Source organism: Myiozetetes cayanensis, unplaced genomic scaffold, assembly GCF_022539395.1.
Source record: "Myiozetetes cayanensis isolate MyiCay16 unplaced genomic scaffold, myiCay2020 scf39, whole genome shotgun sequence".
In the NCBI taxonomy this organism is placed as follows: Eukaryota; Metazoa; Chordata; class Aves; order Passeriformes; family Tyrannidae; genus Myiozetetes; species Myiozetetes cayanensis.
This window is the reverse complement of record NW_026087620.1, coordinates 935,797-957,077: the sequence shown is the minus strand read 5'-3', so window position 1 is coordinate 957,077 and position 21,281 is coordinate 935,797. Positions and strand designations below refer to the sequence as shown.

Sequence of the window (21,281 nt, the reverse complement as noted above, 5' to 3'; positions counted from 1 at the left end):
GTGAGCATGAGTGGGAACTGGTGGGACGTTGCTGTCTTTGGGCTGCAAGTTTTCTGTCATTTTTTTATTACTTACTCAGATGTCAATAGTTTTATCAAACTGTTTGGGGAGTAATACAGACCAAATCTAACAGTTCCAGTAAAATGCCATCACTAAAAGTTAAAATTGGAAAGAACTAGTGAAAATAAACCTCTCTATAAAGAGAAAGAGCATGTGCAGTGCACAGTAAAGATGCGGAGGGTTTTGTCCTTTTGGAATTTCAGGGAGTGGGATTTCTGGAGAATGGAGGACACACAGGCTTTGTTTCTGGATAAAATATTAACCTTTCTGCTTAGGAGATATGGTGCTGCAGAGTTAGCTTTGTTTCTTCAGTAGCAGTAGATTAAATACAGCATTTAAAGAAAACAAAAAAATTACAATTAACATATTCTCTGGCAGATTATAGCTTCCTTTTGAATAAAGTGTTTTCTCTTATTCTGATTCATAAGAGCAATAATTTTCCACAAGCACACATGGTAAAAGGGGGATTTCATTTTGTTTATTTGATAACTTTCAGGTGACCAAGATTTTTCAGAAGAAGAAGAACTCTGTTACATACAGTTTTCGACAGTCCTTTTCCCTCTATGGAATGCAAGTCCTTCTCTTTGAGAACCAGTGTAAGTATTTCCTCTCTTTTTTAAATGAGCATTTTGCTTAAAACTAAAACAAAAATAAAATAAAATAATGTTTGAGCAAAAGAGGTGGACAGGACTTGGCTCTGGATTTCAGAATAAAATTGCTTTGAATTTAACTTAGCCCTGAAGTTTAAAATAAGATGCTCTCAGCATATGAAGCAGCTAAGACTGCTGGTTTTTGGTTGTAGTCAGAAGCCAAATCTTCCCAAATGTGTTGCTTGTGAATGCTGGTAAGGAATAAAATGTTTGTCAAGAAACAAACACGTCTGTTGCTGAGGCAGTGCCACTGAATGAGAATTAAATAATTACTCCTATAATGATGTGTGTAATTCAAAACATTGTTTAATTTATTTTCCTGATTTATGTCTTAACTATGCCCAGGTAATATATACTCACTCAAATGTAAATACAAAGCAGAGAGTTTGGATTCAAGCTTGTATTTTGTGACACCTTTTGTTTATGCCTGTTGCAATCTGCATCAATCCAATCTTCCTTTTATGTTTCATGCTTCTCAGACTTAGTCTTAGCAACAAAAACCCCACAAAAAACCCCAAATAGTTTGCTAAAGCCCTACTTTTAATCCAAAGGCAGCATCAGCACTAAGAACAGAGCAGAGTATGCTCACACATTCATTCTTGTGCACACATTTTATAATATAAAATTCAGTTTGGGGAGGAAGAGCAAATATACCTATCCTGGATTCTACTGAAAATAGAAGAATATATATTTCCTCTGGTATCAATTAAAATAAAATATTAAAAAATATATATCTCATAAGCGTTACTAAGTAAAACCACTATTCAAATAAACTTAAAAACATACATAGTGAAACAAGAAGCAAAGGGTTGGATTTCTCCCAGGGAACTGGAGGCATTTTAATTGAGACACTTTAACAGGCACAGCTGGGCTTCAGTGAATCAGTGAACAGATTGTACTTCCAGTGGCAGTGCCTGTCAGGTGGGGAAAGTTTCCCCTTCCAGTGGGGAAAGAGAAGTATTTTTCTCCTTTGGTTTGTAAAATTCATATTCTTGGTTTCCCCTGTCCCCAGCACACTTTGGGCTCTCATGGCCATCAGCCAGTCAATCTCTGTGTAGCAGCTCTCAGAACCAGCTGCTTGCAAGTGAACAAAATCAGTGTTGCTTGAGCAGAAATAACAAAAATCTTGGTTTGACTGCTGGTGAGGTTGAACAGCGTGATGGGCTTTGGTGATAGAAGAGTTGACTTTTAATGATAGAAGTCAGTTATGCTGAGGGCTGATAAGCTCCAAAAGGGAGAATAATGTTCATGTATCTGTAGTACATAAACAGGCCAGGAGCAAAGTATCTTTTACATTTTCAGGCAGTCAGGAGTAAAATATAAAGGGGGAGCAGGTCACTGCAGAGAGAGTGTGTGAAACCAGTAAATATTGAAGGGAGTGTCTCCTGAGGCTTCATCAGTACAGTGGAGAGAAGTATCTGTGCTAATAAAATATATGTTTCTTTAGGATGGGGAGGGTCCTTCTTGGTTTGTATGTGGAGGCAGCCCGTGTGACTTCGGGGTTGCCAGGTTTCCTTGTTTGGTTTTAAAAGCATTTTTGGGTTTTCCCCTGAAGTGGTGCACTTTGTAGAGCTCTTTGCTGCATATCCCAATGTCACTATTCCCTTCTGCTGACAGCAGACCCCACAGAACCCCAACCCCCTCCTTCCCTCTGGACCCTTCCAGCCTTGCGGGACTTGCACGATTTTCCCCTTAGAATGGTGAATGGACTCGCTTCAGCTTTAGCTGCAGCTCTGATTTGGGAGTTATTCTTCTAAAAGTAAATCTGGAATAAAAATTGGGAAGTATCCTTCTGAAAAAGAGCAGCATTTGTACTTGTTTCCCAGTAGCTGGAGTCTTGTTGAAACCTGATGGCTTTGAGGGGAGGGCAACTGCCTTGCTGGCTCTTGAGGGAATGGGTTTGAGTGCCTGGGAGCCCTTAAGCTTCGGCTTCAATACTTAAGTAAATATTTGAGAGCTGTAGTAGACCAAGAAGGTAAAGCAGCTGAGGAAAAGAGAACACTGGGAGTTAAAATTCACATTTTGAGGAGGTTTTCTGACACCCTGTTTCTACAGGTCTGTGTTTCAAGCAAAGGCTGGTTCTGCTTTCTAGAGCAGAACTTATCTTCTTCATAAATATCTTTCTGTACATGAACCTTCTGTCTCAACCAGGAGATATTTTTGACCAGCTGTTAAAATTTGCGGTCTCAGATGTGCAGCTGGAAAAAGAGGCGAAGACAGTCTGCTGAAAAATCTGCCTTTTGTTTTGAAGATGCCCATAGTACGGGTCAAAAGAGGGGTGGAAAAAAACCCAACAAACCACCCCTTTTACTTTTTCAGTATGTAATCTCACAGAGAGTTTTAACTTTGTTTAAAAAAAAAAAAAAAGAAAAGAAAAGTAGGATTGTCAGGGAACACAACTCAACAGGAAGTATTGACAAACACACTGCAAATGTTACAAGTAGAACAAGTTTGATGTACTTGAGATGTCTCCGAGTAGTTTTTACTCAGCAAAACTTTGGCCACAATTTGGTAAGATAGGTAATGGGCTCTGTTCCATGAAACAAAAATTATCCCCTTGTTTTTTTTTTTGCTTTTTCTGGTATGTTTCTTTTATATTGTAGATTGTACTTCAAGGGTAACAGCTGCATAAAGACTATCTTCCAGTATTTATTCAGCATCTCGACAGTTAAGCTGATCCAATGTATCTTCATTCTGATTCTGTGCCTTCAAACTTTTTATTTCTCTGACTTTGTACCCTCTATGGTAATATTAGTAAAAAGCCTTGAGTTTTGGTGGTTTTGGTTTTTGTGTTTATTAAAAGAAAAGTAATTGGAATAATCAGAGCTCAGTTTTCCCTGCCTTTCCCTTCCAGATTATCCCAATGGTATCCGGCTCACGTCAGCTGTGCCAGGAGCTGATATCAAAGTGCTCATCAACTTCAATGCACCAAATCCTCAGGACAGGAAGAAGTTTACAGATGATTTGAGGGAGTCCATTGCAGAAGTTCAAGAAATGGAAAAGCACAGAATAGAGTGTAAGTACAAAGGTACATATAATAGAGCATTTTCGAGCTAATCCGAGGAAGACAATTCCAAATATGTGTATAACCCATGAGAACACCTTAAAAGTTCCAACTAATAGGATTTTTTCCATGAGTTTGACTCTAGAAAGAGGAAAAACCCAATGATATGTTGAGGCCCAGCTGAGTTCATTGACTCCTATTTACTGCAGTGTAGCTGGAGTGGGATTTTAGCCTGGACAAACTGTAAATACCAATGGACAGGGTACAGGTGGATTTGTGAATTGTGGTATAAGTTACAGCAAGAATTTGGGATATAATTTACATTACACTGAAATTGTCAGTGATGGCCCTTCAGATAAGTTTCACAGGATTTTTCTTAATTTTCATGTTGTTATTTCTGTGTTTTCTCAATGGGGTAACCATGGAACAAGTTGATATATTTTGCTGAAAGTTCCATGAGTGTCTAAATACAAAATTTTGCCTCCTGTTTTTTCAAAAGAGGCTCCGTGTGTCACAACATAAAGCTATTAGTACAGGAGTGAAACTCCTGTCCATTATTCACAATAATACCTGATCACACACAGAAATTGGGATGTTCTATGGTAAGTCTGTACTCATGGAAAACCTTGAGGTTTGCTCCTTACTGGAATTGAGATCTTGAGGACTCTTTCCAGTTTCCATTTTAAGCTCAAATGATGAAGTTTTCTTATTTTTCAACATTTTGTCTCTGTTGTGCTTATTTTTAGTTTTGCTAAGAGTCTGGCAAGATTTGAAGGAACAGGAAGGTGCGAATACAAAAATGAAAGATAAATCAGGAATAGCAGGAGATATTTGAAAAATCCTGCATAATATGTTGGTTTAAAATATGACAGTGGATTTAGTGTACTGGTTGCCTTTGTGGGCAGAAGTGATAATTCCCCCAGAGGGTGGTTGGCACTGAACAGGCTCCCCAGGGCAGTGGGCACAGCCCCAAGGCTGCCAGAGCTCCAGGAGGGTTTGGATGGCACTCTCAGGGCCAGTGTGGGATTGTTGGGATGTCTGTGCAAGGCCAGGGGTTGGACTGATGATCCTTGAGGGCCCCTCCCAGCTCAGGACATTCCGTGAGCGCTTCTCCGATCCCGCGTTTCATCGATAAACGCGAATTGCAAAATCTCCGTCTCCGTTTCAGCCGAGCTGGAGAAGCAGAAGGGGGTGGTGCGGCCCAGCATGTCCCAGTGCTCCAGCCTGAAGAAGGACTCTGGGAACGGGACCCTGAGCAGGGCCTGCCTGGATGACAGCTACGCCACCGGGGAGGGGCTGAAGCGGAGCGCGCTGAGCAGCTCGCTCAGAGACCTGTCCGAAGCAGGTAAGCGCTGCCTTTCCTCCCTCGCTCTCTGCATGCAAAGATGCCTCAGTGAAAGCCTCCACAAATAGTAATGCTGAGATCTCCACCATCTCAAATAGCTCCTCTTTCCCAGCTCCTGTTTAATTTCTCTTTGTTTGTCGCCCTCGTTCTGGTAAGGGTTCGAAAGCATTTAAACCCTTGGAGGTTGCCATAGGTGCTTTTAAAGGAGAGTGAAGACAGGAAAAATTTTAAGTTTTTAATTAAAAAAAAAAAAAAATAGTTACTTGTGCTAGGAGTAACTCAGTTTTCCTTTCTTTTTTTCACCCCCTTTGCTTCTTCCCCTTCATACAAGTAGGCTTAGAGAGAAAAGGAGAGAAACTGGTCTGTGTGCAGGGACCGCTTTCTGTGCATTCTGTGCTCAAACATTCTGTGCTGCCACCTTGATGAATGAAATGGAGTGAAGCCTTCCTAAATTCTGCCCAGGGCTCTGTAACTCAAACACAGCGTGGCCCTGATGCTCTTCTGTTGGTTTGTAACCCAGATACAGCTCCCAATTCTTGCAAGAGGGGTTGCTGTGAAGTTCTCTTAACACAGGAAGCCCCAGTGGACAAGAATTCTGATGTCCCCCAAAGCCACTGCTGTGTGGTCAGTTTTACTAACTGATTAATGCAGCTAAAGGCTGCAAAGCAGGGATGGTGGGATTTTTATTTTAGGCAAAGAAAGCTAGGGGAAGTTTAGCATGATTTTTTTGGATGGTTTGCCTCACACCTGGCATACGCAGGGAATCTTTCAGTTTTAAACATGATTCTTGTCCCTTACAAGAACTCCTATCTGATAGAACACCATGTCCACTGTTCAGAAAGTATTTCACGGGGTAGTAGCAACTAAATATTTTTTTTTTCAATTATCTGGTTTTAGTTCATAGTCTGTGTTACATACTCTGCTTTGTCCTTCTAGCTGTAGTGATGATGTTCAGTGTAGTCATAATTTCAATATTCTGTGTATCTTTGGTAGTAGACACCACTTACCTTTTCCTTTTTTTTTTTTTTTAACTAAAGAAGAGATTTTAGCTCTGCTGCAATAAATAAAATTGTTGTAAACTGAAATGATAGCCTGTGTTTTGTGGGTATATGTGTGTGCATACAGATATGTAGAGAGTAAGCTCTTTCAATTCTTTTCTTCTCTGTTTAGGCTTTCATACTCATACGCCCATTTGCTTCATTAAAAAAGACATAGGACCTTGATCCAAAATCAGCCTGAAGTTGAATGTTGGTGCTTGATTGGCTCCAGTGGATTTTAGATCAAGTCCCTGGTCTTCACCACTCTTAAATCTCAGATCTGAGGATACTTCATCATCCTTTTTGTTGTTTCGGTTTTATTTCATTAAAATGAGAACTACCATATTGTCAGTATGGGAGTTCAGTGGGTATCTGTGCCCCTAAATGTGATTTCTGATTAATTTTTTCATTCCATCAGAATTACTCATCCCTCTCTTTCAAACATTGCCATGTATTTAAATTCATGTTATGGGTTTTATTCAACATTTATCCAAGCATTTGTAATCATGAACACATTCCACGTTTCCACAGGGCATGCCTGCGACTGGCATGCTCCTTCCTGAAAATAACTTTTTTCCATAACAAAAAGTGGAAATCACTCACAGACTGCAGGGTTTATCAATGAGTTTGTTAAACCCAACTAAACTTAATTTTAACTTGCAACAGCTGAGAATTATGGAGAGTTTCTGTTTGGTCTTGTGCAGTGCAACTGTCCTGAGAAATGACACGCCTGTTATTGCTTTGGTAGTCGGTGGAGTAACTTCAGGGACATGAGACATGTCCTTTCTGCCTTCTCTCAGGGAATAGCTTGCATGTGAGGCTAATTTTATCTTTTAATATGAGAGAGTCAATCCGTAATAAACCAGAGATATCTCAGTTAGGAAGCTGCTGCACCCCAGCGATGAGACGATATTAAATTGCTCCTCTAAAACAGCACTGAGTTAGGGGCCTCAGTTCTGCTTTTTCTGGATGAAACACAGGATCAGCAAGGAGGAGGGACAAGAACAGTGGGGATGTGTGTGGAATTGTGTCTGCCTGTTGGAAAAGACACAACACAAGTGGATTTCTGGAGAGGTCCTTTCTCCATTTAATCAGAAATAAATCAAACAAACACAACAAAACGGCCTGGTTGCATATTTATGCAGTAAGGCAGATAATTGCCCAGTGAGGATTGCAAAAACCAAATGTTTAACTCTTTATTCAATGAAGGGGAAATGTGAGTGACCAGCATTTTGGCTGCATGGGGTTGTGACTGAACTGTTTAGGAAACAGTCCCCCAGACATCCCAGCAGTAACCACTGGCTGTGGAAAGTCACCTGAAACATCTCCCTTGGAAAAGATTGGTGATTCCTAAGCTGCTTAGATCCAACAAACACTGATCTCCTGAAGGATTCTGACTCCTAAGCTGGCAGTCAGACAGAAAGGCAAGATCTCTCTGTCAGGAGTCGTTTCCTGAGGGTTGTTCTTCTGAACTCAGAACTGTGCAAAGGATGCATGGGAGGGTCTCAGTTGGAAAGATAATGTTGTTCACTGGGGATTGTCAGATCTCTCTGTGGAATAAAGAGCAGAATGTGGCAACTAACTGATCCAAGATGTGACTGTGTCCAAAAGTATTTAGTGCCTTATTTTTCTCAAAAGAGAAATACATCATTTTTATTGCACATCCTTGAGCTGTCGTCAGGGAGGAACTGAATTTATTTGTCCCAGACTTTGAAATTCTTAATTTACAGGAAAAAAATGAGAAGACAGACAAATATTAATGCAGCTAAAGCTGGAGTTTGTCAGTTCTGATAGTGTTCTGGCCATTTCACCTCTCACTCCCTATAGGATTCCATGGTGAGAGGTTTACAGACAGATGCCATTAGACCACAAGAAGAATGATTTGGTCACCAAATCATGGCGACTGAACTGATTTTAGGCAAGTCAGTCCCAGTTCCAGCCACTTTGAGTTGCTGGAGGCCCCAGTGCTTTCACCTTGAGTTCACAGTGGGGAGCACCTGTGGAAAGCAAACCCTGTGCCCCCCTTCCCTCACCTCTAAGTGGAAATAATATTTACACGCTGCACTGGTTTAAAAATTCCAGTGTTTTGGTTTGCCCCAGTGCTACACAAGTGGCATAGCCCTGTGATGCTGCAATCTGCACACGTGCAGGATGGGATAATGGCTCCTGTTAATATAAGCCAGGCTTGTCTCAAAACAATCACAGAGCATTAAAGACTACTCAGAAACCAAAGCAAAACCATGAAGCAGTTCCAGAGTTAACTGTTTGCATATTGCCTATAAACTCAGTCAACCTTTAGCTTTTAAAATGTTTGTTTCTACCTTCCAAAAAAATTCCTGTTTTTTTCAAAAGTTTTATAATGCATTTTTTTAAAATTTCCTGTATTCCAAAATGTAATGGAAAAGACTGTGGGACTTCTCAGCATTGTAATCCCCTTAAAGAGACTCTGAGTTGATGTAATTACAGAATCCTTTAATCTCTTGGATCAGTCTGTGCTGGGATGGTGCAGTCCCTGGCTCCTTCCTCATCCCATGCAGGCAGGGTTCATTTTTCCCTTCCTCTCCCTTGGATTTTGCTGCAGAGGATTCCAGGAATCTTTGATTCCCTTACTAGAAGAGCTTTCCAAGTAGGGAGAGATTTTTCCTGTCCCTTCCCTTGTTGCTGTTGTAACATTTCCTGGTTTTCCAAGGAATAACAACAGTGAAGGGGTATGATGGAATTCACGGGGTGCTTCAAATAAAGCAGATTTGTATGAATTAAATCTTTGGTGACACGTTTATGATAATACCAAACCATTTTGCAGGCATCCCACACTGTCCCTGAACACCTTGGTATCACCAACTTTTCTCTCTTCTGGAAGAGACCCCGTTTCACACAGAAAAGAAAACAAGATGAAAATAAGAAGCTTACAAAGAGTCTTTTCCCTCTGGAAAGTGGTCTCTCTAAATTAATGACTGGAGCATATTTTAATTTAAAGCTTTTTCCCACACTTTTTTTCTCGAGACATACAAAGCTAGATGATAGTGTATTTTTTAGCTGCTGTATCTCACTGGCACAGAAGAGAGTTTCAAGAAATACAGGGTAGCAGTGAGAAATATTTCCATTTTCTGTAATGATAATGATAATGCCTGTGCATATATGGAACATATTATATTTGCATAAGCTAAAGATGTTTCTTAAAAAGAATATCCATATCTAACATCAATGAATTACTGAGATGAATCAGAAAAGGTTAAATTAATTGAAATTTAATTTTATAAAAACGAATTATAAACCATTCTTAAGTAGCAGCCTTAAAATTTTTAAGTATTTGAATATTAAACAAAACCAGTATTCAAATTTAATAAATACCACCCTGCTTTATACCACAGCTGCTGATTATTCTGCCAGTAAATGCTTAGATGCAATTCTAATGAAGAGTCACCATTTTCTTGAAATGGATGTGACGGCTGAAGTTCTGGGGGAACATTTTCGAGGTGGGATGTCATCCCAAAGACCAGGGAAGAGTCTGGAATAAACACACCTTGGCAGGGGGATTTGGTTCATAGCTCTCCTGTCACACTGTATGTCAGTAGAGAATTGGGCTCAGATTGGTTTTAAGAACACAAACAAAGGCTCTGCTCAGCAATAGTGCCCATCTGAGGGGAGTTTCAGGCTTTAAGGAGGATTTTTCTGTGTGTTCTTGGCTTTGCCCTGGAGTTATTCTAAGCACAAATCCATCTGTCTCTGTCCATATATGCTGTGTCCGTGGTTATTTTGGTAGATGTGACTCCTGCCACACGCAAAAGGCATCAGATTTTCCTGTGTTCCTTCGTTTTTGGCCACATTGAATGACCCGTGTCAGCTCTCAGTCTTATTTGCAATGCTGACTGCTAAGAGGTGACTGTCTCAGTGTGTTTGCATCGGCAAGCAAGAGTGATTTGAGTGTTAATCAGTACTAATCCCATTATCAGAGCAGAAAAATATCAAAAGCCTGACTAGAAGTAAAAAGAAGGGATTATCAAAACCAGTTTTTCTTGGGGGGTTCAGTTATGGTTTGGCTGAGGCTAAAACTGCAGCAGATGGAAGGATGAGCTTTTGACAAAGATCCTGTCTAGGGGAGTTGTTCCAAATTCCAGCAAATTGAACGAAACACCTTGACCACAAACACCTTCCCCTCGATTTAATGTCACTGGAGAGGGGTTTGTCCTGGGGAGCAACTCTATGATAATGAGAGAGGGGGAAATGTTCCAGTAGCCTAAAGAGAACTGTAGAGCTCTTAAGAGAAGCTTGTGTTTCAGGGCAGCATCCTGGGACCAACCAGCTCAAAGTTATGCGTTTAACTCAACAACTGGTATTTTCTGATCACACTGCAAGTCTAAATTGGCCTGTGGAAAGGTTTGTCAAAGAAGGGTGAACCTCCCAGGAATCACTGTTTTGTCCCAGTTCCCTAGTTCTGATCCCAAGTGGCTTTAAGGTGTCTCTGATGAGGGAATGCCACTCATTGGTTCAGTGATGCTGAAATATTCACATTCTACCCCAAAACCACCTCTTAGAGTAGAAGATTCTGAAGGCAATTTACCAATGCAGAGTAGAGATTGTCTTCGATATCTGGCCTTGTAGGAAGCAAGGAGAGAGCACTGAGAAGACTTTGGTTTCTAAAAACATGGAGATTTTAGGGAAGCTTTGAGCACCAGATCACTCTTCAAAGGTTAGCTTTTGTTTATGCACCCTGCCAGTTCAGTGTTCTGAAACTGCACAAAGCAGTGCTCAGCAACCTGGCTCCTAAAAAAAATCCCAGTTTCCACTGCAGCCATATGCTGTTTGCTCTCCTGTGAAATGAGAAATAAAATCTGGGATCCTGTGTCCTATTTATAGCCACTGAGGTCTTTTGGCTCTGTAGTCTGGTGTTTCACGTGTGGTTTCAGGCAAATGTCCTTGCAGTTTGAGACTGTTGGAGAACAAATCCGACATACTTAAAGCTAAAGCACTGCACAGCTAAACAAACAAAACCTAGCCATAATGTCAAGACAGATTCCGGATTTATTGATCAAAAATTAAGTTTAGTTTTTTTTTAAAACCTCATGAAAGAAGATTATATGAAATCCACTGAGGTTCAGAGCTGAAATTGAAACGATGAAACCAATGCCCCTCACCAGTCCCCCCCACTGAATCACAGACACAGAACGTGCTGAGCTGGAAGGACCCACAAGGACCATCCAGTCCAACCCTCAGCCCTGCACAGGCCCAGCCCCAGAGTCCCCTCCCTGTGCCCCAGAGCATCATCCAAACCCTCCTGGAGCTCTGGCAGCCTTGGGGCTGTGCCCACTGCCCTGGGGAGCCTGTTCAGTGCCAACCACCCTCTGGGGGAAGTTCAGACTGTGTCAGTATTACATTTTGCACTTAAATTGATATCACCTCACAAGTGTATATCGACGTGCTTAAAGAAAGAAACCTCACAGCCAATTGGACTCCAGGCAATCAAACAAATCACCATCATTGCCAGTCACCACCCCAACCCCAGCGCTCAACACTGACATTAAACCCACATATTTTAAGATTGTACAAACTAAAAAAAGAAAAAATAATCTTTCCCCCCCCCCCCAGCTGGTGTTAGCTGACCCCCAGCAGAGCGAGCGAGGGCAGGAGGGTGTGCCGTGGGGTGTCCCTGGCAGGACGCAGGGCGAGCAGCTCTTCTCCCCCGGGTGCCGTGTCGGTCTCTAATCTCTGGTGTTGCATGTCCTGGGCAGGCAAGCGTGGGCGCCGCAGCAGTGCAGGATCGCTAGACAGCAATATGGAAGTAAGTAGGAAGTTCCTGATGTCTAGCTGGATGTGATGATGTGCATTTTCAAACCTTTCTTTTATATATATATATATATATACATATTTTTTTGCTCTTTTTTTCTTCTAACACATAACCTGCCTGCCACGAATAAAATGCATGCCTAGGCTACTCACTCCGTATTCTTCCAGCTTAAAAAAAGCACTGACAGCTTGTTTTAGACCAATGGCATTTTTGGTTTGAGCTAACCTTGTTCCCTTTGTTCCTGCAAGCATGGTTAAATGGATATGATGTGTCCTTTTGCCACCATTTCAGTCTGGTCCCAGCTTAAAAGCCCACTTGCTCTTTGTTACCAAGTACACTGTTCTTGCTGTTTGGTATTTAGCTACCACTATTGACTGTCATGCTCAACCATTCCCATTGCTTATTTTCGAGTTCAATTGCTAAATGTATGCAGTCATGACACCATGGAATTGCACAGACAGGGCATGGGAGGAAAAAAATTATTAAGATAGGATAATTCAATGTGGATTTCATGAGATTTCATTCATCTTCAAACCATTTATATATACTGTTCATGTCTCTGAATTCAGCTTGCAGATTTTTTCTTGTTTCTTTTGTTTTTGTTTTTGTTTCTCTTTTTTGTTTTTGTTTTGGTTTTTTTTTTTGTGTGTTTGCTTTAGGTAGATTGCAGTTTAAATCTAGCACACTTTGCCTAAGTACTGTTGTGTCCCATAACTCTTTAAAAATACAAACCCCAAGCTTCCAGAAACTAAATTCCAGGCTAAATAATAATAGAGAATGTTGGACCACAGGTCAGAATAACACAATCACATAGAAATCTTACTGGCAAAAATGGTTCAATTTAACATATAATGCAAGGGTAGGCCTGAGAAGCAGCACTGTGACATACAGTAGTGGAAAACTACTATCAAAAAAGTTTTAAATACTGTTTTGACATCTGAGCTGTAACTGTAATATTTGCTGCTGTATATTTAACTGTTTAGGTTGAGTCAGCTTTATTTTTTCTTGTTAAAAAAGCAAGTATGATAATTTTTTACAGTATTTTAAAATGTATTTTTCCTTTAAAAAGACACCTTTAGGTCTTATGTCATGTTATTCTTCCATGACATTTTTTTTTTTAATTTAAAGTCATATCCTTCAATAGCAAAAGTACTGAGGGAAAAAACATTCAATACTTAAAATACCCCCAGAAAGGCACGAGTGCCTCATTGGCAATTTAGAGAAGGCGGAAGTAAGGTTTTCCCTAGAACTCTTTAACATAGTCACCCATGTGAACACTGAAGAAGGAGTTTGTTGGGTCAGTGTGAACTTTTTTCTTTTAAACATTTTAAGATTTTTTTAATTTTTATTTCTATTAATTTCTTTTTAGGGGTCCATCATTAGCAGTCCTCACATGCGCCGAAGAGCTACATCAACCCGAGAGTGTCCATCTCGCCCTCACCAGACTATGCCCAACTCCTCCTCACTCCTAGGGTCCTTATTTGGTAGTAAAAGGGGGAAGCCACCTTCCCAAGGCCATCCACCATCCGGCTCATCACAGCAACCTGCGCACCCCGCAGCAGTCCCGCACCAGCACCACGCCCCGCACCCCGCGGGCCCCGAGGGGCAGCCCCCGGTGCACTCCCACCACTCCCAGTACTGCCACCTGCAGCAGAACCCGCCGCCCTACCACCACCACCACCACTACCACCCTCCCCAGCACCTCCCGCACCCGCACCAGTACCACCAGCACGTGCCCCACGCCCACGGGCAGCACCCCCCGTACCTGCAGCACCCCCACGCCCAGCACAGCCACCCGCCCCACCCGCCGCCACACCCCGGCCACGCTGCCCACCCACAGCACCCACAGCACCCACAGCACCACCACGGGCCGCCACCGCCTCCCTCCACCTCCGCCAGCACCAAGCCCAAACACAGCGGCATCAGCACAATAGTCTAGGACAGAGACCCTCCACTAACTAGAGTTTTAAACTGAGCTACAGAGGCACTCACAGGAGCGACAGATAACATTGTCAGTTTTTACCTAGACACTTGGATTGAGCCGGGTGAGCTGCCAGGCTTGCTGTTACTAAATAAAATAACGCCAGTTACTGGCTTTACTTATCTACTGGATAGATGTCCACCATCTGGTTAGTTCTTATTTCCAAACTGCCTTGAAAAACATGCTGCTTGCTGAATCTGACTGAAGCTACCTTTTACACCAAATCCCTTGACGATTTTACACGCGTAACGAAACGTTAGTCTAGGAAAAAAAAAAAAGGAAAAAAAAAAGTGAGACAGAACCAAGTGTTGCATTCTTGCTCTTTTATTCTCAATGGGCAAAAAAAATAAGTAGACCTGATATGGTTGATGAAAGTACGTAAGTAAACTTTATATAATATAAATATATACATATAAATATATATATATATATACACTGTATAGTTAACATTTGTGCTTGGAAAGGAATTTTTTCAGTCCACAAAACTAGCAATATAGACTTTACAAGGAATTCCACTTACTTGATAGGACAGTATAGTAGATGAATAGCATATGAAAGAGTAGACCAAAACATTAAACGTTAGAAACAAATTTCAGACATTTCAGTATTTTCATTGCGAGTCCTCTGGACTCGCTGGGATTTCTAAGCAATCATTACTAAATGTGCCAAGTAACATAGCATTTAACTGTCGTAGTCAATACTGCTTTGTATAAATCCTTATTTTATTAACACGATGATATCATACGTAATCAGTATTAAAACTGCTCTGCTATTTCAGGTAAGCAAGCTCGTTAAGATGCAGTAATTATTCCGTAGCAATGTAGGGGGGCCGCTCCCCAGTGGTCACCCTCAAGCATTGGTCACACAAGTTCTTAGACACTTTAAAGGCTGTGATAACTGTGAATTTACATGATCCACATTTCTTTTGTATGCGGATGGATTTAAGGAACACCCGGGAAGAGTTACGACAGGTGCATGTACACACTGCAAAAACATTCATCTCAGACATGAAAACGGCCAACTTCCATCCTCCTCAGCTACTTTGTTTCCTGTTTACCATAATTTCTCATTTTTACCCCCCAGTGAAGCTGAATTCTAGTCAAGAGCGTTTCCTGGTGGAAATGCTCTAAAAACTTGAAGGTTTGTTTTAGAATTTAGTATAGGGTTTTTATATATATATATATTAAAAATAAAAAATAAAAATAAAAATCTGTAATTCCATGTAGCCATGTGCTAGCAACAAAGTGGCTTTCCCATTTTTACTCATCACATTTTGTTAGTTTGAAGCACCCAGCACTCAGCAGGCTGAGTTTACGCTCAAACCCTCACTTCCATAGTCCAGTTAGTTGCGAGACATCACATAAAAATAGGCTGTGCTGTTGTTGCTTATGTGTTGTAACTGAACCATTTGCAAATTTATATACAGTTTTTATCCCGAGGTCCTGTACAAAGTTATACATGGCGCCTACTTTGTAGTTTCAGCACTTTGAGCCACTGCAAGGACTTTACACCTAAAACAGTAGAGACAGAGAATCACAACTGCAAAACTGTACCAGCCTAAAAGCAAACCTTGAAGAGGATGAGCAAAAAAGTTCCAGTAAGAGATGGGTAAAATAATCGTAATAACAACCAGTCCTATTGAACAGTAACAGGATTGTCAGCAGTGATGAGGACATGAGAACAACAAAGTGACTTTCCATGTTGGCTTGCTCATGGCATCTCTGGCATGGGGGGAGGGGGGAGAGGTTCAGTCTTTTTTTTTTTCTCTTTCATACCATTGATACCACAATACCAGCAGAACTGCAAACTGAGCACTTTGTTAACTCCACAGAGAGCAAATACAGCAATCTAGAGTTGAGCCTTTTGTTTCGAGCTGTCCACGTTTGTTTCGCACACGTGCAATATTGTTTTCCCCTTCCGCTCCTTCTCCTCGGAATTGTCTTCATGAAAAGCAAACCAAGTTATTCTTTTTCTGTATCACTCGTTCTGTTCTAAATTCTGCGGCTTCTGGGTCCCCCCGAGGCTCTGTTCCTTGCAGTTTAAAAAAAATATATACTGTTCTTATAAGGGAAAGTAGAACTGTCTGCATGTCATCTAATGTTATTAGTGTGAGGCTACACTCTACATATTGTGTATTTGCAAAATATATCAGTGTTACTGTTGATATTAGTTGAAGTAAAGTGATAACATATTTCAATATGTAGACTTTTCTTCATACATCTGTACCAATAGTAGAGTCTAACTGTAATTTATAGGTTGTTCCAGAAAAGATAAAAGAACCATTCAGGTACAAACATCTTTCAGAAAACTGCATCTTTTAATTAAAACAGAGGTAAGAATGCTCCTCTTCACTGAGTGATGGAGTCTGGACGTGTTTCAGATGCAGAGGCGTAATGTGAGTAAGATAGTCTGTGTGTGGAATAAAGGCAGAATATGCAGTAGCAGTGGAGAGGAAAATCTGACTCCAGCTGTGTTGATTAACACTGCAGATGTTAAATCACCCAGATCTGCGTTTGCTTTATGTTTAAAGACCCCTTTCATTCATATAAATTAGAGTTACGTAGAAACATTCTGTACTTAAACAGTGAGCCCCATTTTACCGCTCGACCACTGATTTTCCATGTGCAATCAACGTGTTTGTGAATCAGAGAATCAGAATATTCTGGAGATGTCACATGCAGAGGAACATTCCCCTGTGGTTTCGTGTGCACGTGGGGAAGGAGTCTGTGCCTGCCCTGGGCTGTGTTCAGCCTCACGGGTGCAATCAGCAGTAAAAACCAGAGCTGGTCCCACGGGAGCTCTGCATTTGTACCCCCTGTTCTTGAGCCAAGGAGGACAAACAGTGGGCTTGACTTATGTGTTTCCAGTTTTGTTCTGGTTTGTTTTTTTAGACTTCTATGTTTATGTGTACTCTACCGAACAAAGTGTCTTGGTGTCAGCATAAGTCTTAAGAACTTTGCTGCTTGTTTAGGGTTGCAGTGAAACCTCTCTGATCCATCCTCGATTAGAGCAGTGTGGGTCATGCCTAGCACAGGAAAATTATAGTACTTAAACACTGCGTGGGGTTAAGAAAATCAATTTTTCAGCCTGCAGGCAGGAGTAGAATTGAGAGGGTTTTTTTCTCAGATGCCAATTAAAAACTGGTACAGAACTGCATTGAGTGACCGTGGCTGCCTCTTCCCAAAAAAATGTGGCAAAGTAGTAATGCTGATTTGAAACAATGCAAGGGAAACGTTAAGAATGAAGGTGTGGCAGCAAAAAATCTTTTCTGGGACAACAATCAAATATATATTTGGGGGTTTTATTTTTTTAAGTTAAGAATGAAATGTAAAACAATGTAAAAACAAAAAAAAAAACAAAGCTCATCCTAATATAATGTGCGTCTTGTATTGCTGAAAAAAAAAAGAGTCTAACATACAGTGTAGAATGATTTCCCATCATGTACTGCATGCAGCAGAAGCCTCTTGTTTCTTGATAAAACGAGCTGAGAGACAGTCAGCAGATATTTAAACACTGAATCTCTAGATGTTGACTTGCTGTTCCACATGAAGCTGTGTGTTTTCTGCAGTTAAGCATGCATTTTGCTGTTCCCTTGTAAAATACCATCGCACTTCTTGCCTGCAAAATGGATTCTTGTGTATATATTTAAAAGAAAAGTGGAACCAATAACAAGATTCAGTTTGGAAAAGAGAGAAGGGGGTGTGCTGAAAATGGGACCAGTAGGGGGAATAGAGAATTCTCTAAATTGTACATAGTGTGTAAATTAGCATTACTCTAAGTCTGCAGTCACTTTGAGGTTGCCTATCTCCTGCTAGGAACTTAAATCAGCTTTGAGTTGTACTAAACTGTTAGAATTAGGTCTTGAATGCAGACTGTTAAAGACTTCAAAAACATTATGCTTACAAGAAGCTTCTGTTCTGGGGAGGCTTGAGACCCCTTTTGTAACTCTGGGGAAGAAAGGAGTGCTTTCATTTTAATATGCATTCTGTTTGTAAGTAGTAACAGACCCTATTGATGTAAAACTATAACTGTGATCATGTGGAGAAATCAAATAAATCATTTAAAACTCCTCGTTTCTCATTTCATGTAATCCAAGAAGTTCCAACTCCTCAGATTTGAACTGAAGGGAATTCCTTCCAATGGTATCCTGGCCCTGCTGAGGCGATGGGATTTCTGCTGCTCACTCCTCCAAGAGTTCAGTCTTCATCCTAAATTAAAGACCAGGTGGTGGAAATGGTGCTCAGTCCCATGGAGGCTGACCCCTTCTCGATAGGCTTTGATCTGTTTGGTGGTGCTGGAAATATATTTAGTTCCAAGGGACAGTAAAGAGCAAAACACACACATTGACCACAACACCCAGAGGTTGGACAACGAGAATGAGGCTTTGAACCTCGTGACACGTGAGCTTCAGCTGAGCCCATTAATCCTCTGGCTGTCACGGGGCCTCAGGAGCTCCTGGCCAGGGGACTGGCTGCCCTTGGACAGGTGTCAGTTTGTCCTTCCCAGGGGGACATTCCTTGGATCCCATGGGTAACCCCTTGGCGGGAGTTCTGGAGTGCCTTCTCCTCTGTGCCCGCTGGCAGGGGACCCTCACAGTGCTGGGACTGAGTAAGTACCACCCCTCCCTGCCTGCCCCATCTGTCTGTCCTGTATCCCAGCTCACAGCACGGAAGGGTCACTGGGATGTGTTTGCCACACGTGGCCATCCCAGGATTTGACGTGACCCTCCCACAGTGACTGGAGGGAACAACCTGGGAGATGCTCCACTGGTCTTATTTTCCTGCATTTCCTGCGTTTCCAGTGTGTCTGTGAAAAAGCTAATGCTCAGCTATCAGTTTAAACTAAACACTGTGTTTGCTTGTTTTTTCTGTGAATTTTAGGGGACTCTTGAATTATTTTGTGGAAATAGTCAACTGTGACCTATTTCTGAAAAGCTGTAATTTCAGGAGGTGCATCTTGGATAGGTAAGTCCCCATTTATCTCCTATCTACCTCACTGTGCCACCCCTCTGAGCTGTGTGACCCCTTAGAAGGGGACCAATGCCTCTTCCATTCTGCAGTGGAAGTAGAAGAATCTGCAGTGCTCTCCTTTACCAGCATTTCTATTTGTGTTTCAGAAATTATCTTTTTAAGAATTTTGGTACGTTACATTTTGAGGAGGCAAAGAGTCTTATGTCTCTAATTTAGCTCAGAGAGTCTGTAAGTGCTGTTATATGGGGTTTATTTCCTGAACCATTTTAAAAGTAGGACCTAAATAATATGTCTAAATTCTGCTGCTTTTAGGTGGAAAGCATTTATGATCTGGCACATGTCCCTGCCTGTGGCAGGGGGTTAAAATGAGATGATCATTAAGATCCCTTCCAACCCAAACCATCCTGTGATACTGAAATAAAATAAAGAGCCAAAGGACCCTCAGCACAGGAGTCTGCTTTGTGTGGTGGATTTGCACCAAGTGCTGTAAGCCAAGTAACTTAAAAAAATTCAGTGTAGGTTAAACATGTAACAGGTTAACAGCTCACAGTTGTTGATATTTTTCATTATAGTATCTTTAAGTCTCTGATGAAGCCTGTGTGCACATATCTAGTGAAACATGCCTTCATTTAAGAGGTTTTATTGCCTTCAGTATCTTACCCTGATCAGGGTAAGAAGTCAGAAGTCTGATGTTTGAGAGGTTCTCCTAAACTCTGTGTTCGTGCATTTTCGGTGTCTGTGTGCGTGCAGCAGTAAACACACTGACTGCAGAGGTGAGTTCTCATGCCAGAAACAACTCCAAGCTCTTCTAAATAGCAGCTTTTTCAGAGGAGGTTCCTTTCCAGGTATTTTCTCTATTATTTTGGTTGCAATAAAGAAATGCAAGATTAAAATGGCAGGAAAACCAACCAAAAAACTTCCTATGTTTTATCCCTCTCTCTCTTCAGGTTTTTGTTGACTTACCAAACAATGAATTCTATTTAACTTTGTTTTTTCCAGTTGGCCTTAATGGTTGATTTTCATTCAAAGTTTCTTTAAAACAGGTGTAGTAGCATTTTACCCTCCATTTATTTTGACTACACATATTAGTTGTGCAATGTTTTATTCATCAGCTACACCCTGTGCAGAGGGGAGATATGGGAGCCCCAATTATTTTTGAATATTTTGTAGGGTGTTGCAGCATTTTAGATGGAGCTTCAAACATTAAGCCAACTTCTGGGTTTTTTTCCTGCAGTCATTCAAACAACTGATTGGGTGGTTAAATCACATTTCAGCATATTTATGTCCTGACAGATGAGTGCATAAGATGAACAATGTACTTAGAGTAACGTGCCCTCATAAATCTTGATTGGTATTACAGCTGCATTAAATACACCTTTTCCCAAAGGAATCTTTCTGGATTTTTGCCCTACTTACGACCCCCTTACTGATTTTTGCTGCAGTATTTTGTTGACATAAAATTCCTGGAAGAGGACGTAGCACAGCTAACCTGATAGAAATACCTAAAACACAAAAATGCTTTGGTTCAGGTGTATTTTTAGTAGAATTTCTTTTTGTTTCCTATTATTTGAAGAATTAAAGCCAAATCCTGTTGCAAAACTACATCAGCTGCAGGATGAGGCTGATCATGAAAGTCGGGAGATGCTTAAATTAAGATCTCTGCTTGGAGTACTAAACAAAATTTAAATGAAATTGTGTTGGTGATGTTGACTTGAAGCCATCACTTTTTTCAAATTATTAGATTTATTGTTTTTACCATGTATATAAAAGCATAATTTTAGGAATAATAAAAAAAAAAAATCCCCTCTCTTTAGCATTTTTGCAGTAGCTGAGATGTGAAATGAGCATCATGGTTCATGAGACACAGCCAGCTCAAAGCAAGCACACAATTCATCAGCTCTGCTGGGAAATGACACACACAACTTGAGCTTTCATTTATTTCTTCAGATTTAGACACAGGTCTTTGTAATGAACAAAGGAAAAAATGCTCTGCCTTTAATCAGATGAAGGGGAGAAATTCATTCTAACACCATTGAAATGTTATGCCTGCAGAGTGGAAAATGCTTTTTCTCTACAGCTGCTCATTTCTGCTCCAAAACAATACATTCCTGAGGGCTTGACAAGGGAATGGGCTTTGGGAAATGTCCAGGGAAATGGCAAAGGCGAGGATGGCTCAGGTGGTCTGTGATTCAGCAGTGGTATCCAAGGCTGGAAATCAATTCATTTAATCACTGCCATTATGATTTTTCTGGTGAGGAAGCAATCTGCCAGGAGCCTCCTCACCTTTGGATCCAGCTGGACTGAGCACGGGCAGCCTTTCCTTTGTGCAGGATCCCAGGATCCCCCATGAGCATCTTCCTCCTCCATCAGCTCACCATACGCTCTTGGGCAATGATTTTTTTTTCATTTTACTGGCTAATAGTCCTTTATGTCCATCTCCAGCAGCAGA

General features: G+C 41.1%; 1 protein-coding gene across 1 annotated transcript in view; it reads left to right on the top strand.

The window, feature by feature from the left end:
• IQSEC1 (IQ motif and Sec7 domain ArfGEF 1) overlaps window positions 1-17,931 on the top strand; it is a 315,606-nt gene extending 297,675 nt beyond the window's left edge. Inside the window, 5 exon segments of the mRNA XM_050328296.1 lie at window positions 557-656; window positions 3,565-3,726; window positions 4,883-5,059; window positions 11,826-11,875; window positions 13,251-17,931. Coding sequence (XP_050184253.1) covers window positions 557-656; window positions 3,565-3,726; window positions 4,883-5,059; window positions 11,826-11,875; window positions 13,251-13,820 — 1,059 coding nt within the window. The 3' untranslated portion in view covers window positions 13,821-17,931.
• Window positions 17,932-21,281: the final 3,350 nt, after the last annotated feature.